Source organism: Coregonus lavaretus (assembly GCF_964263955.1).
Source record: "Coregonus lavaretus genome assembly, contig: HAP1_SCAFFOLD_528, whole genome shotgun sequence".
NCBI lineage: Eukaryota > Metazoa > Chordata > Actinopteri > Salmoniformes > Salmonidae > Coregonus > Coregonus lavaretus.
This window is the reverse complement of record NW_028158324.1, coordinates 228766-245105: the sequence shown is the minus strand read 5'-3', so window position 1 is coordinate 245105 and position 16340 is coordinate 228766. Positions and strand designations below refer to the sequence as shown.

The window sequence follows — 16340 nt, the reverse complement described above, 5'->3', positions numbered from 1 at the left end:
ACGGAAGACGGCACAGCGCCTGCTGTGACCGAGCCCACTGTCCCCCCCCCCACTCTACCGTTGAGTGTATGGAGGAGAATGTTTTTTGTTGATGTGTGTAATAAAGAGTTGGCTCTACTTGACACTGTCAAGAAAGAGCCCCTTTTCCATAATACATCCGAGAGCGTTCGACCTTCCTCACTCTCGCTCTCTCTCTTACCACTATGAGTGCAGCTCAGCCCACCATGGTGCGTTGCTGAATGCACACATAAGGCAGGTATATAAAAGGTATTAAGTGTACCTTATAGGACCTCACTTTACAGACTCCTAGGAGTGCCGTAGTGAGTGTCTCACATAGCAGGCTGCAGTCTCAGCCAGATAATGGCATGATGACGCGACCGCTATCCGGGACGGCGCTCTGTCTCAGGCTAACGCCTCAGTCAGTGCAGTTCAGACCTGTGCTGCGTTCACGGAGGGCCTGATTACTACGGTTACGGGCGTAACCACGTATCGGCGCCCCCGTTTCTCTCAGAACGCGCTGATAATAACCACATTGGGGGTGGCGCACTATCACAGACTAAGGTCTCTGTTAGTACGACCCAGACCCATGCTGCGTTCAAGAAGGGCCCGATTACCACGGTCACGAAGGTGCCCAGTGTATCGGCGCCCCCACCTTTTCCTGAACGCGCCCAGGCTCACCACACTGAGTGTAGTTCAGCCCACCAGAGGTGCAGAGCTGAACGCACACAGGAGGTGAAAGGAGGAATAATACCTAGACGCCGTCTTGGTTTATCTCAAAGAGACCTCACATTACAGACTCCAAGGAGTACTGTAGTGAGTGCCTCTCATAGCAGGCTGCAGTCTCAGTCAGGAGACATGATGACGCAGCCGCTAGTTGGGGATGGCGCACTATCGCAGACTAAGGTCTCGGTTAGTGCGATTCAGACCCATGCTGCGTTCACGGAGGGCCCGATTACCACGGTGACGAAGTTTCCCAGTGTATCGGCGCCCCCACTTCTTTCTGAACGCGCTAATACTCACCACACTGAGCGTAGTTCAGCCCACCAGAGGTGCAGAGCTGAACGCACACAGGAGGTGAAGGGAGGAAAGATACCAAGACACCGTCTTGGCTTATCTCAGGATACCTCACATTCAGCAGACAGCTGTCTCTGTCCCAATGTGACATGAAGACGCAGCCGCTAACCGGGAATGACGCCTTGCTGCAGGCTAATGCCTCAGTCAGCGCAGATCAGACCCGTGCGACGTTCACGGAGAGCGGGAATACCAGGGTTACAGGTATAACCAAGGTATGGACGCCTCCGGCTTATTCTGAACGTATCAATGCCCATGGCTCTGAGCGCAGCTCACCACACATTGAGTGTGTCGTTGAACAGCCGCTTAAGACCAGTAAAGAGGCATTGTGGCACCACCGTGTGGTATCAGTCAGAGATCACACCTTTCAGATTCTGTTGAGTTCTGTAAAGGATAAGTCTCATGCTAAGCGGCAGTCTCAGTCAGGCAATGACATGATGACGCAATCGCTTTCCGGGAAGAGCGCTCTGTCTCAGGCCAGTACCTCAGACAGTGCAGTTCAGACCCGTGCTGCGTTCACGGAGGGCAAGATTACTGGAGTTACGGTCGTAACCAACGTATCAAAGCCCCCGACTCTCCCAGAACGAGCTGATGTGTCCTCTCCCTTTCAAAGGGGGCCCGCCTTGGGCTATTCCACCAACCCAGTGCTGGGGAATAGCGGCGGCGAGGGCCATAGAGGAATACAGGTCCTTCCTACTGGATGCACCACAGCTTCGTGCGCACCCGCTTTCTCTGCATTGCTGGCAGTGGCGTCGAAGCTGTACCCTCTCACGCTGGCTAGAACAGACGTTAGAGAAGGGTTATGCCCTCCAATTCCATCGGACCCCACCCCCGTTCAGGGGAGTGGTGGAAACGGTGATGAAAACGCCAGACAAAGTAGCCGCTCTGAGATCAGAGATTACGGAACTTTTGGCGAAGGAGGCGGTCACAGTAGTTCCCCGAGAGCAAAGGAACAAGGGGCTATACTCGCCCTATTTCCTAGTGCCAAAAAAAGACGGGGGGAGTGAGGCCGATTTTGGATTTACGCATTCTCAACGAGAGCATAACCAAACGGCCCTTCCGAATGCTGACGACAAAACGCCTACTGGAAGGTGTTCAGAAGGGAGATTTTTGTACAAGCATAGACCTAAAGGACGCGTACTTTCATGTGCCGATACAATCGCGCCACAGAAAGTTTCTGCGGTTCGCCTTTCAAGGGGTGGCGTACAAGTTCACGAGGATGCCGTTTGGGTACGCCCTGGCACCTCGAACGTTTTCCAAATGTGTGGAGGCGGCATTGGAACCGCTGCGTCGTCAAGGGATAAGGCTATTAGCCTACCTAGACGACCTGCTGATTCTCGCCCCGTCAGCAGAGCTGGCGTTCACACACACGACACAGACAGTGATTCATCTCACGCGTCTGGGGTTTGCTGTGAATTGGAAAAAGAGCGCACCCTGGCCCAGTCATCAGATTGTCTACCTGGGACTACAGCTAGACACTGTAATGATGAGGGCGCGAATTTCGGACCCTCGAAGGGCAGCATTGTTACTAGCCCTGAGGAAGTGTCGTCCGAATCACACAGTAACGGCGCTATCGATCATGTCACTTTTGGGTCTCATGTCGGCAGCCCACTCTGTGGTCCCGCTAGGGCTTCTGCATATGCGCAAAGCACAGCGGTGGTTCGCCCAACTAAGACTAGACCCAGTGCGTCAACGTCATCGGTTGGTGGTGGTTCCTCTCTCGCTAAGAGCAGACCTGGACTATTGGCGGAACCCGTGCGTTCTCACGCACGGAGTCCCGATGGGCAAGGTGTCATCCTACATTCCAGTGTTTACAGATGCCTCTCTGACTGGATGGGGAGGGACATGTCAGTCTCAAGCGATAGGAGGTGCATGGCCTCAATCAGGTCGTCACATCAACCTCCTAGAGTTGGAAACGGTGCGACTGGTCTTGACCCACTTCGCGTCTACCCTTCGGGGTCGCGATGTGTTGGTCTGGTCAGACAACCGAACCACAGTGGCTCACATAAACCGCCAGGGAGGGGTCAGGTCTCCTGCCCTTCATCGGGCGGCAGTGGAATTGTGGCGGGGGGCTCACAAGCACCTTCGCTCGTTGAGAGCAGCACACATTCCGGGCTACTTGAACGTAGGGGCAGACATCATGTCAAGAGTCCTCGAGACGACGAGTGGTGTCTGCACCCGGACATTGTTCTACAGATTTGGGAACAATTCGGGAGAGCCGAGGTGGACCTGTTCGCGTCACGTGTGAACGCGCAGTGTCCCCTATGGTTCTCTCTGAGAAACCAGGACGAACCGCCATTGGGAAGAGACGCATTCGCGCACTACCCGTGGCCGAGAGTTCTCCTGTATGCATTCCCTCCGCTGTCTTGCATTCTCCCACTGTTAGCCAGGGTGAGGTCAGAGGAGCTGTCAGTGATACTGATAGCGCCCGATCGCCCGGGGGCTCCGTGGTTTGCAGAGATGAGTCAGATGTTGATTGCGCCACCCTGGCCAATTCCACATCGACGAGACGCGTTGATTCAGGCGGGAGGCTCGATAGGGCAATGGCCCATAATCGGCCAACCACTGAAGGCTTGGTTCCTGAATGGGACAGGTTAAAGCGCCGTGGGTTGTCTGATGCAGTGATCAGAACAATACAGGGCGCAAGAGCCGGTTCCACTTCTAGGTTGTATACCAGCAGATGGAACGTTTTCTCACGATGGTGTGATACACAGGACGTGGACCCCATGAGCTGTCAGGTAGAGAGTGTGCTCTCATTCCTACAGTCTATGTTTGATAAGCAGAAATCGCCCTCCACTATTCGAGTGTTTGCAGCGGCAATTTCAGCTGGTCATGAAGGGTTTAACGGAAAAAGTGTGTTCAGTCACCCATTAGTGAAACGTTTTCCTATTGGGAACGCAACGGCTTAGGCCAAGACCTAGAGCTACGCTGCCCAAGTGGGATTTGGCATTGGTTCTCGAAGCGCTATGTAAGTCGCCGTTCGAGCCATTGAATCAAATACCCCTCAAGATGCTGTCTATCAAGACGGCGCTGTTGCTTGCCTTGACTACTGCTAAACGAGTCAGCGATTTGTGTGCACTGTCGACGAGACCCGACTGCCTAGCCATTAATGGCGATCTGAGCAGAGCGGTGTTACGTCCTAACCCGGCATTTGTGCCGAAGGTTATTAACAGTGCATATAGATCGCAGATCGTGGAATTGTGGGCTTTTCATCCCCCTCCCCATGGGGAGAGGAGTGAGGAAAAGCTTCACTGTCTGTGCCCAGTACGCGCTTTGGCGTGTTACGTTAGGCGCACAGCGGCGGTTAGGTCATCGCCTCAGCTGTTTGTGTGTCACGGTGCGGCTGCATTGGGTAGACCACTTTCAAAACAGCGTTTGTCTCATTGGCTTTGTGAAGGCATTGAGACGCCGTACGAGGCGGCGGGGCAACAACCGCCTCAGGGTATTAGAGCGCACTCCACTCGTGGAGTAGCGGCTTCTACTGCCCTCTTCAGAGGAACAGAGGTAGAGGATATTTGTAGAGCAGCGTCATGGTCGACACCGTCTCCTTTTATCCGTTTCTATCTGTTGGATATGTCTTCTAACTCTCTGGCTCGGTCTGTACTCAGCGTGGCTGAAGGGAGATCATGAGCAGAATAGAGAAAGAAAGCAGGATTGTGAATAAGTTCATAAGTCCGCTTTTATTAGAAGTAACATATTATGGACATGTTTTCTAACTCTTTTGTTCGATCAAATTTCAGCAGAGCTGAAAGGCGTTCTTGAGCTAGAAAAAGAGGACAGAGCAGGACCTTGGACAGGTTCCAATCAGGTCCGCTCTGGTTAGGAAGACTTATGTCAAGGATAAGCCCTTTAACTCCAATCTCGATTGCACTCAGCACAGCTGAAGGAGAATCTTGAGGTAGAGGAGGGAGAAGCAGGATGATAGACTGGTCTCTATCAGGTCCGCTTCGGATGAAGAGCATATTCTGTGGCATGTCTCCTGGCTGACAGTGTCAGCATATAGAAACATGTATTGAGTGGACAGAATGTGAGGTCATCTATATGAGGTTCAGTTTAGTATGACTGGTATATTTTGTTCCATAGAATATTGAGGCACGGCTATCTGCTAGTCAGATTAGCACGGCGTCTATTCTATTGATCTGCCCAATAGCCATTGACATTGTCATTGAGCTAGATGGGGCGGGTCTATAACCGATGACGCGGTATATTGTGACGCCCTGATGGGTTTTTAGTCGCAGTACTGCGGGAATTGGTTGCAGCCATTGCTGGGCTTGACCTTTTCATTTTTTAATGGGAAGTGTTAGGCTCGGCAGGGAGTACATTTTGGAGCGTTTCGCTCCGCCTTAAACCACTAGGAGCATAGCTCCCCTATGGGGCGGAGCTCCACGATATAGAACGATTAGTTACCGGAGTGTAACTCCAGTTCTATGAGTGGAGCGGAGCCCCATAGGACTTAAGGCCCTACCGACCCTCTCTAGTCTCGCTGAAGATAATATCTCGGGAGGCAGATTGAGGGAACGGGGTTCCTTATATAGGGACACCTGTACTCCTATTGGCTGTAGGTGTGTGCATAATTTTGCTTCAGGCTGCATCTGCCTTAGGGCAGAGGGTAAACCACTAGGAGCATAGCTCCCCTATGGGGCTCCGCTCCACTCATAGAACTGGAGTTACACTCCGGTAACTAATCGTACACTCCGGTAACTAGTCGATTTCAAACTCAAGAGTGCACCCTCACCAGCTGTTTGTTTCCCATTTGGAGAGAAATAATGTGAGGATTTCATTTTGGCGCTCACGCGAAATGACACAAAGTAACAAAGTCGGAGGGAAACAAAGTAGCCTCTCACTCGCTGCCTGTGGGTGGGAACCGGCTTAGAGCTGTCTGTCCGTCCGTCTGTCCCTCGCTCCAATTGGATAAGGCCACACCGGCCCGGTGGCCAATCGTTGCCTCTTGTGGCGAGGTATATGTACGGCTCTCGAAGTGGCGAGCGGCTCATTCAGACTTTCTGTGACTTTCTCAAGCTACCAATATGAGCGGAAGAGGCAAAACCGGAGGCAAGGCCAGGGCGAAGGCAAAGACCCGTTCATCCCGTGCTGGTCTCCAGTTCCCTGTGGGCCGTGTGCACAGGCTGCTGCGCAAAGGCAACTACGCCGAGCGTGTGGGCGCTGGCGCACCAGTCTACCTGGCCGCCGTGCTCGAGTACCTGACTGCTGAGATCCTGGAGTTGGCCGGCAACGCTGCCCGTGACAACAAGAAGACTCGTATCATCCCCCGTCACCTGCAGCTGGCCGTCCGTAACGACGAGGAGCTGAACAAACTGCTCGGCGGTGTGACCATCGCTCAGGGTGGTGTGTTGCCCAACATCCAGGCAGTGCTACTCCCCAAGAAGACAGAGAAGGCAGTCAAAGCCAAGTAAATTCGCGACTTCAACTTGACTACTCAACCCCCAAAGGCTCTTTTAAGAGCCAACCACCTAGCTCTCCAAAAGCGCAAAGTACCTTTCTATGACCGCAATACATTGAGTGGGTGTATACACAACTATTTCGACATTCTGTGCCCACATGAGGCCTTGCATGAACAACTACACCTACTAGGCCTCGTTTGCCATAGCAGGCTAGCATTAGATTACACGTGCCTATAAGATGTCACTCTTGACTTTGGCGACTATTATTGCGCGTAAAGGGCCGGCGGCGTCCTATTGCGCGTAAAGGACCGGCGGCGTCCTATTGCGCGCGCACCGGGAGTTTGAATTTTGGAGAGGCCGGGCCTCGCGTCCAATGGCCAACGGAGGAGGCCTGCGCAACGGGCCAATCGGGGTGGTGGGGAGATGGTGTCCAATCAGCAGGCGCCACTGCCGGCTTTATAAACTTCACATAGGCATTTCGAGGCTATACTCCCAGCGCCATGGCCAGAACCAAGCAAACCGCTCGCAAATCCACCGGTGGCAAAGCCCCCAGGAAGCAGCTCGCCACTAAGGCTGCTCGCAAGAGTGCCCCGGCCACCGGCGGTGTGAAGAAGCCTCACCGTTACAGGCCCGGCACCGTGGCTCTGAGAGAGATCCGTCGTTACCAGAAGTCCACTGAGCTACTCATCCGCAAGCTGCCCTTCCAGCGCCTGGTGCGAGAAATCGCCCAGGACTTCAAGACCGACCTGCGCTTCCAGAGCTCCGCCGTGATGGCCCTGCAGGAGGCTAGCGAGGCTTACCTGGTCGGCCTGTTCGAGGACACCAACCTGTGCGCCATCCACGCCAAGCGGGTGACCATCATGCCCAAGGACATCCAGCTGGCCCGCCGTATTCGCGGAGAGCGCGCATAAATGAGGATGACCTGAACTCGAAAATCCCCCAAAGGCTCTTTTAAGAGCCACCTCCATATTTCCATCAAAAAGGCACAATTGTTCCATGTATACACGCACCTCTACATTAGCCACCATGTATGTTGTTCACTAACACGTCTAAAAGCTACGTATTGCACCTTTTAGTTGCCTGAAGTCTAGCTTCAATGTTTGTTTGTATATACACAACCATCTGGCATCATCCACTTCCTTTGAACTATAGTAGCACAGTAAAATGCTTTACAAAGGAGGGGAAAAAGAAATGAGTGATAATATAGGCCGAATAGTAACAAGAATTGTGTTCAGATGAATAATTGACACTATTAGTTGTGTGTAATAATAGCCTTGCATGCAGTCCAGAAAAAACATTGCATGCCAACTTACTTTGAAAGTCCCATGTTGCAGTGCTGCTGAGAGACTCATGCAGAGGCCAAAACTTTACAGTGGAGCACGGAGGCCATCTTGTGGTTAAATGTGGGTACTGCACATCATGGTGATTCCCTTTCGGCCAGCGTTTCCCAAACGCGGTCCTGGGGTCCCCAAGGGGTGCGCGTTTTGCGTTTTGCCCTAGCACTCCACAGCTGATTCTAATACTCCAGCTTCATGATGATGAGTTGATTATTTGAAGCAGCTGTGTAGTGCTAGGGCAAAAACTCCCAAAACGTGCCCCGAGTTTGGGAAACCCTGCTTTAGGCTAATACTAGCCTATTAGGATGACTTGGTTCGATCGCTTTAATGGCAACTGCTGAACTCTGGTTTTCACTAATTACTTGTCCCAGCCAGGTCACCATTATGAATCCAATAGCAAAACAAATGTTTCAACATTGCTCAATAGTGAAAAAAGGGCAGGAAACGATGGGTTCTCAACAATATTTCACCAACAACCAATCACTATTCAAGCATAGACATTAGGATCATCCACAAATATTCCTAAATCATACTACAAAAGGGTTGTAACGAAATGGATTTGTCTGTTCAATGCAAGTTCAACGTCAAAGAAAAAGTGCATCACCACAACAAACGTGTCTTTAGATACACTGTAAAAAAATGACTTTGTGGAATGTACTCAAGCTATTACAGTCAACAAAAGCACACGTCATATTATTGAGTAGATCTTTTAGCTTGTTTTTATGCGTAGATAAGCTTGAGTAAGTTGTTTAGATGTGGTCCAATACATAGAGTAAAGATGATAGAGGTAAAAAATGATTATATTATGTTGATTCAACTCAAATAGACATTGTGTTATTTTACCTGAATGATTCATCCTATAATGTATTTAGACCAAGTCAGAAAAATGTTCACATTTTTACTTTGGATTCACTCAATCAGATCCCTTAAGAGAAAAGGTATCCGGACACCGGGAATCCATTTATTTAAACATCAACGGTTTGCAAAACATCTGTTATTATGAGATGAGAAATTACGGATTCGCAATCAACACTGCAGGTAAATCCTGATTGCTGCAGGTAGGCAAAACCGTAGAAATAGGAACTACAACACTAACTAGTATAGGATCTCTGTGGGCAGACCCATTACTTACGAGAGATACAATGGAGCTTCAACCCCAAGGCAAGAAAAGTATTCATTGGTTCCACTTCTTTCCCTTCTAAATGCGTTTGCCTAAGGACAGGCTGTATGCACATATCTAAATGGCATTAAAAAATCAGTATTTTTTTTGCCACTCAGAACACAGACATTTACCTTAAGGGGAGTTACCCTCATTTTAGACTTCCCAAGCATACATTTTCATGACAGCGTTCCTAATCTGCAGTAGGCAAAGCAGTTGAAAATCGGTAGGTTAACACCAAACCGTGAGGTGATTATGAATTCAGAGCAGTCGGATTAAGTCATAGTCAAATACATTTGAACAAATGAACAACAATATCACACGGAAAGTGATGTGAGCATTGCATTGTGGAAAGCAATGACATTACCAGAACACGTATTGCAACGCGAGGCATGTATTTCTAGATTAAACACTGATTCAGTGTGATGAACAAGTACATGTATGATTTGGTGTGCTCTACTTGAACACGCGCTTAGAGTTTTGAAACCACTGCCTATATGATGAGCGGTCGTTGTTTGTTTTATTACCACATACTTATGGAAATTGCACCGGTTGAGAGATGATGGCTCTCTTGTGCCTACGGTGAAGGGTACTTCTGATCCAGCAGGTGGTGCTAAGATCCCTCCCTATATGACTTGAATGATGAGTTGATTTATTCCTTATAGCTCCTAATGATTTTAAGGCCAGTGTTGGCAAACATTACTTGTGCTCCAGCAGGTGGCCATGAAATCCCTCCCTATATGACTTGACTGACCAGTTAGTTGATGGACTCCTTATAGCTCCTAATGATTTTAAGGCCAGTGTTGGCAAACATTACTTCTGCTCCAGCAGGTGGCCATGAAATCCCCCCCTATATGACTTGACTGACCAGGTAGTTGATGGACTCCTTATAGCTCTTAATGATCTCAAGCAGAGTGTTGGCCACATGACCTCTGGTCCAGCAGGTGGCGGTGAAAATAGTCCCTATAGGAGTTGACTCATTTCTTTGAGGTCCTAAATGAAGCATAGGGCGTCAACAGTGCATCTCGGCCTAACCCTGTTCCGGGCCCATTTCTTCACTCGATGCTTCCGGTGTTCTTCATCTCCTCTTCAATAGTCCTTCTCCACGTCTTCCTTCCCGCCTTGCCCTGTGCGTTCCACTGAAGTGTCTGTGTTTTTATGTCGTTAGGAGTTTTGCTCACTGCGTGTCCCCCTTCCATTTCCACTTTCTGTCCCAGTTGGGTAGCTATCCATTATACTGTAGCCTACTTACTACCAATGTCACTGTAGTCAAAGGTGATTTTCGATTATTATGTATGAGTATTATTATATATTGTTATATTATGATGTTCAAGCCTATAGGCTGTGGTAACAGGCCCTCTGTGATTTGTTGTTGTACTGTACATGTCAAGTATCTGCACTCTAGCCTAATTAGCCTAACCTGCTAGGGAAAAGTCACTTCCGGTCGTAGCTGTATCCCACCTAGTCAAAACCTTGTTAGTCCTTATCCTAAAAGGCACCCTCTGTTCCTCGATATACTCCACCGAGGGCTGGCAGCCAGTAAGTACAGGTAAGTGACAATTATCCGTGACGCAGTCACCTACACCGAGCACGCCAAGAGGAAGACCGTTACCGCCATGGACGTGGTCTACGCTCTTAAACGTCAGGGACGCACCCTGTACGGTTTCGGCGGTTAAACCCACTCTCTTCGGAACCTCAACACCCCGACTCGAACCCAAAGGCTCTTTTAAGAGCCACCCACATCCGCTTCAAATGGGCCCATTCCATATAGTGTTATATATATATATATATATATATATATATATATATATATAAAAAATTGTATGCTATTTAGTAAGAAAGTATGAGCCACTTCGAGTGGACAGGGAGTATTAATTAGAGGATTCTAATGTCCCGTCCAGTTTTAGTGCACAGAGGGAGGCCTATATCTGACAGTGGCAAAGTGTAAGAACGTTATTATTTTGGGTCAAGCAATAGTGGAATTTGGACAACATAAAGCCACCACGAGTCGGTAGACGTGGCTCGAAAAGAGGGGGACAGCGCGCACACACACACACAGTCCAAAATGGGAGCCCTATGTCTGACGGTGCCAAAGTGGGCAATTCTATCACCAGCATTATTTGGCACAACAATCGTGCCATTTGGACACCTATTAAAGCCCCCCTTTTGAAACACACAATTCCCCATCGGTCACAGAGCATAGGCTATAGAGAGGAGGGAGGGAGGGAGGGAGCAGGGGAGTGTCTACGGCCGCTGACTTTGCTTAGCTTCCTCTTCATAAGACGGGTAAGCGCCCTTCACCCCCTCATTCGTTTCTGAGAAGCAACGAGACATCATCATGCCCGAGCCAGCAAAGTCAGCGCCCAAGAAGGGCTCCAAGAAAGCCGTCACCAAGACCGCAGGGAAGGGCGGCAAGAAGCGCAGAAAGTCCAGGAAGGAGAGTTACGCCATCTACGTGTACAAAGTCCTGAAGCAGGTCCACCCCGACACCGGCATCTCCTCCAAGGCCATGGGAATCATGAACTCCTTCGTGAACGACATCTTCGAGCGTATCGCCGGAGAGTCCTCTCGCCTGGCCCACTACAACAAGCGTTCTACCATCACCTCCAGGGAGATCCAGACCGCAGTGCGCCTGCTGCTCCCCGGTGAACTTGCCAAACACGCCGTGTCCGAGGGCACCAAGGCCGTAACCAAGTACACCAGTTCCAAGTAAACAGCGCATTTGGACTGCTCTACTAACCCAAAGGCTCTTTTAAGAGCCACCCACTCTGTCAGTAAAAAAAGCAATTCCATCGCCACCGAATGAATGCGTAGGTAGGCTGCGTTACATTGTACGACCGCGGTTACATTGTATCATTGTTTAATGGGCGGCGCGCGCCGGCTCGGAGAGCGGCTACATTGTATCATTTCCCCTGCCCGTTCCAGCGTAGGGGTTTAGCGCGCCTTTTTTGGTGTCTTTGCGCGCTGAATAGTAACCCATGTTTGTCGGGCTCCATTCCAGGTGAAGGCAATGTAAAATGGCACCATTTGACAAAGGGTGTAAATAAATGAATCAAAAAGGCAGTCTGTTGGGTTTGATTGGAAAGAAATGCCTTTTGTCGTCTAATGAGCGGATAGTCATTTTGAGTTGACTTCCTGAATCGGTAGGACACGGATGGAGTGAATGGATGCTCCATCATTGGACTATACCCTAATGATGAGAATGATAATGGCAAGAATAAAAAGGTGGTGAACAATATGAATGAATGTATATAATTATATATATATATATATGAACGTAGCCCTTTTGGCCTACAGGTCATTTCCGGTCAAGGTCGCATCATCCATATAGTCCCCTGTAGCTCAGTTGGTAGAGCACAGCGCTTGCAACGCCAGGGTTGCGGGTTCGTTTCCCACGGGGGGCCAGTATGAAAATGTACGCACTCACTTAACTGTAAGTGGCTCTGGATAAGAGCGTCTGCTACATGACTCAAAATGTCCATGTGAAGTGTAGTACATTTGAGTCACGTAGTGTATTTTCCTTCCTACTACACTCACGAGGCAACAGGATAAAAGGCAGTGGCTTCCACGTGACAAAGTGGGGATATGAATGTGTCTGTAGGCCAAGTCACAGTATAACACAGAGAAGGAGTGAGTGTGATAGTCGTTGGAGCAGTAGTGGATTCCAATGACTACCTTGGGGATAGCCTATACAACAGGGAAAAGAAAAGAGGCCGCAATCAGCCTTCTGACCCACATGCACCTGCTGGGATTCTTCTCCCAGTCCAACCACATATGCAGCCCTTGTCCCACTTGGAGAGAGAGAGGAGAGAGAGAGAGAGAGAGAGAGAGACAGAGAGTGGGAGAGAGAGAGAGTGAGAGACTGAGAGAGAGAGTGAGAGACAGAGAGAGAGACTGAGAGAGAGAGAGAGAGAGAGTGAGAGAGAGAGAGACAGAGACTGAGAGAGAGAGAGACAGAGAGAGAGAGATAGAGACTCCCTCTATCTAGGCCTATATCAACGCGCCATAGCCCATGGGGCGCCAGCCTCCATAGCGCCAGCCAGACACCAAGACCCACAGACACAAAGACCGAGCCGAGTCACGCTGCGGAGTCAAGCAGGTGAACAATATATTAGTAGAGACAGCCAACCTAACTACCTACCTACCTACCTACCAGAAGGGAGGGGAAGACAACACACAATCTCACTGTGTAGAAATAGTAGGCTACAAATACAACAACAACACACACACTGCCAGTGCACAAAAAGTACTAATACACACACAGTGCAAGTAAGCATGTCGTAGGACAGTTTATACCATGTGGATCCTGTACATACGACGAATACAACTTGAAACTTGAAGTACAACACTCGTCTCAGCCAGGCCTCACAGGTGCATGTGTTTTAAGGTCCCCAAAAGAGCACTTCTTTAAAACACCCTGGACCACATCAGGGGACACCAAACCATTTGATTCCCTTGCCAGACATCTCGGCTCACTACACAACAAGTGATGCTCGCAATCGGATGCACTTTTAGGCCATTTAGGAGACAAATAGCACAGGAAAACCAGTGCGCACCGCTCCACCCGACAGTCCAACGGTGAGGTTTTGAGCGAGTCGCAACAAAATGCACGGCCCTTCCGCGGCCCACATGACTTTATTCTGAACGGAGACAAGTCTGCTCGCTGGGCCGTTCGCTTTTGGAGCAAAAACACGGCTCCGTCGGTGACTTTTGGGCCGATATAGGCGAACAGAAAACACAAGTGAAAGAGCATTTGGCCAGCCCAGAGAAGCCGAGCTGGGTGGCTTGAGTCTACATGGTTCTCATGTCGCGTTTAAGGCCAGCCCCCTGCTCAGTGTGGAGCTTCAATAGCGCAGAACAGCATCTACAGGAAACTACTCCTCGCAGACCGTGTGTGTGTGTGTACCGGACCAAACGACAGACAGACATGGCAGAAGTCGCACCAGCACCCGCCGCCGCCGCACCGGCCAAGGCACCCAAGAAGAAGGCAGCAGCCAAGGCCAAGAAAGCGGGACCCAGCGTAGGCGAGCTCATCGTCAAGGCTGTGACCGCTTCCAAGGAGAGGAGCGGCGTGTCCCTGGCCGCGCTCAAGAAGACGCTGGCGGCAGGCGGCTACGACGTGGAGAAGAACAACTCCCGCGTCAAGATCGCAGTCAAGAGCCTCGTCACCAAGGGCACCCTGGTCCAGACCAAGGGCACCGGTGCATCCGGCTCCTTCAAGCTCAACAAGAAAGCCGTCGAGGCGAAGAAGCCCGCCAAGAAAGCCGCAGTCCCCAAAGTAAAGAAGGTGGCCGCCAAGAAGCCAGCCGCGGCTAAGAAGCCCAAGAAGGTAGCAGCCAAGAAGGCCGTCACCGCAAAGAAGTCCCCCAAGAAGGCCAAGAAGCCCGCTACACCCAAAAAGGCCGCCAAGAGCCCCAAGAAGGTGAAGAAGCCCGCCGCAGTGGCCAAGAAGGCAGCCAAGAGCCCCAAGAAGGCTACAAAGGCAGCCAAGCCCAAAGCCGCCAAGCCCAAGGCAGCCAAGGCCAAGAAGGCAGCCCCCAAGAAGAAGTAAACCTATTACAAACAGTGTTCTACTCGACACATGTTGTACCACAAAAGGCTCTTTTAAGAGCCACCCACCTCTTTCCATAGAAAGCGCATTGATTTCCATGTACTACCTGTCGTGAAAAAGAAATTACGCACACTAGGCTACTTTTACGCACACAACATTGTCCCACTCTGGGTGTGTGCGAAGGGAGAGGCATATAATAGAGGGCCAAAATGGCTTAGAAATTCGACCTCACGAGTGCACCCTCACCAGCCATTTTTATATATGAGCCACTGGGCTATTCCCGTTCAGAGGCAGGCTGCTGTGATGTGTTACAAGTGCCATGTAACAACAATAACAATACTATAGTGGCTTCGATTTCAAACTCAAGAGTGCACCCTCACCAGCTGTTTGTTTCCCATTTGGAGAGAAATAATGTGAGGTTCTATATCGTGGAGCTCCGCCCCATAGGGGAGCTATGCTCCTAGTGGTTTACCCTCTGCCCTAAGGCAGATGCAGCCTGAAGCAAAATTATGCACACACCTACAGCCAATAGGAGTACAGGTGTCCCTATATAAGGAACCCCGTTCCCTCAATCTGCCTCCCATTATCTTCAGCGACTGGACTAGAATTGAAGAAGCCATAGAAGACTCAGGAAGATCTCGTCGTTGATATCCAGCCATCAACGTCTTCCTACAATGAGCACACCTAGCTTATCCAAGGTAAGCATTTAACAAAAGCTCTTTTCAGAGCTCAATGTCGCTGTTCCCCTTGGCGGCTGTCGACCCCCCCCGACACTGTTTCGTGGGTTGAGAGGCACAGCACGCCAGGGACAGCTTCATCAATCCCCCACTATGCGCCAGCTGCGCCCTCCTTTTTTGAAGGAGTGGAAGCAGCATTGGGCATTTTTAGGGAGGATATTCCTCTTGAGGATGTGCTATCAGTGTTAGTCTCAGCTGAGGCATCATCTGAGGGCACTGACTCAGGAGATGACAGGGCTATTGGGGAAGAAATGAATATTCTATTGGAACAATTCATTACACTGACCCAGATGTTTAACACCCCTTTTCCTTCGGGAAATTGTGAGGTCATTACATCCCTGGATGATGACGCCACAGCCTCTCTGTGCCTGAATTCTCAGGTCTCATTGAGTGGGCTGCTAAACAGCGGGAGATTAAGCTGCCCCCCATTCCCTCCAACCCGGAAGTGGATATGAGGAAGGGCGGCCGTTACTCTCGCTACAGCTTGGCGTCAGACGGCGGCCTCCAGCAGCAAGGGAGCGGGCCTCGCCCCCCCCCCTGCAGCGCCAGAGGTGCCGGCGAGAGAGGTCATTAAAGCGTCATCCTGGCATCACCCGAAGGGCGGCCAGAAGAGACGCCGTTTATGACAGGCGAGGGGGAGAGAACGGAAGACGGCACAGCGCCTGCTGTGACCGAGCCCACTGTCCCCCCCCACTCTACCGTTGAGTGTATGGAGGAGAATGTTTTTTGTTGATGTGTGTAATAAAGAGTTGGCTCTACTTGACACTGTCAAGAAAGAGCCCCCTTTTCCATAATACATCCGAGAGCGTTCGACCTTCCTCACTCTCGCTCTCTCTCTTACCACTATGAGTGCAGCTCAGCCCACCATGGTGCGTTGCTGAATGCACACATAAGGCAGGTATATAAAAGGTATTAAGTGTACCTTATAGGACCTCACTTTACAGACTCCTAGGAGTGCCGTAGTGAGTGTCTCACATAGCAGGCTGCAGTCTCAGCCAGATAATGGCATGATGACGCGACCGCTATCCGGGACGGCGCTCTGTCTCAGGCTAACGCCTCAGTCAGTGCAGTTCAGACCCGTGC

The 16340-nt window shown here is 50.5% G+C and overlaps 2 protein-coding genes across 2 annotated transcripts; both read left to right on the top strand.

The window, feature by feature from the left end:
• Positions 1-8588: 8588 nt before the first annotated feature.
• On the top strand, positions 8589-11682 carry LOC311124145 (histone H2B-like; the record flags this gene model as incomplete). The annotated part of the gene is made up of 2 exons (XM_084198348.1): positions 8589-8597; positions 11341-11682. The coding sequence occupies 2 exons, from the start codon at positions 8589-8591 to the stop codon at positions 11680-11682; spliced, it is 351 nt and encodes a 116-aa protein (XP_084054474.1).
• Positions 11683-13896: 2214 nt separating this feature from the next.
• Positions 13897-14520, top strand: LOC311124136 (histone H1-like; the record flags this gene model as incomplete). Its single annotated transcript, XM_084198342.1, has 1 exon — positions 13897-14520. One exon carries the CDS (start codon positions 13897-13899, stop codon positions 14518-14520), a length of 624 nt encoding a protein of 207 aa, XP_084054468.1.
• Positions 14521-16340: the final 1820 nt, after the last annotated feature.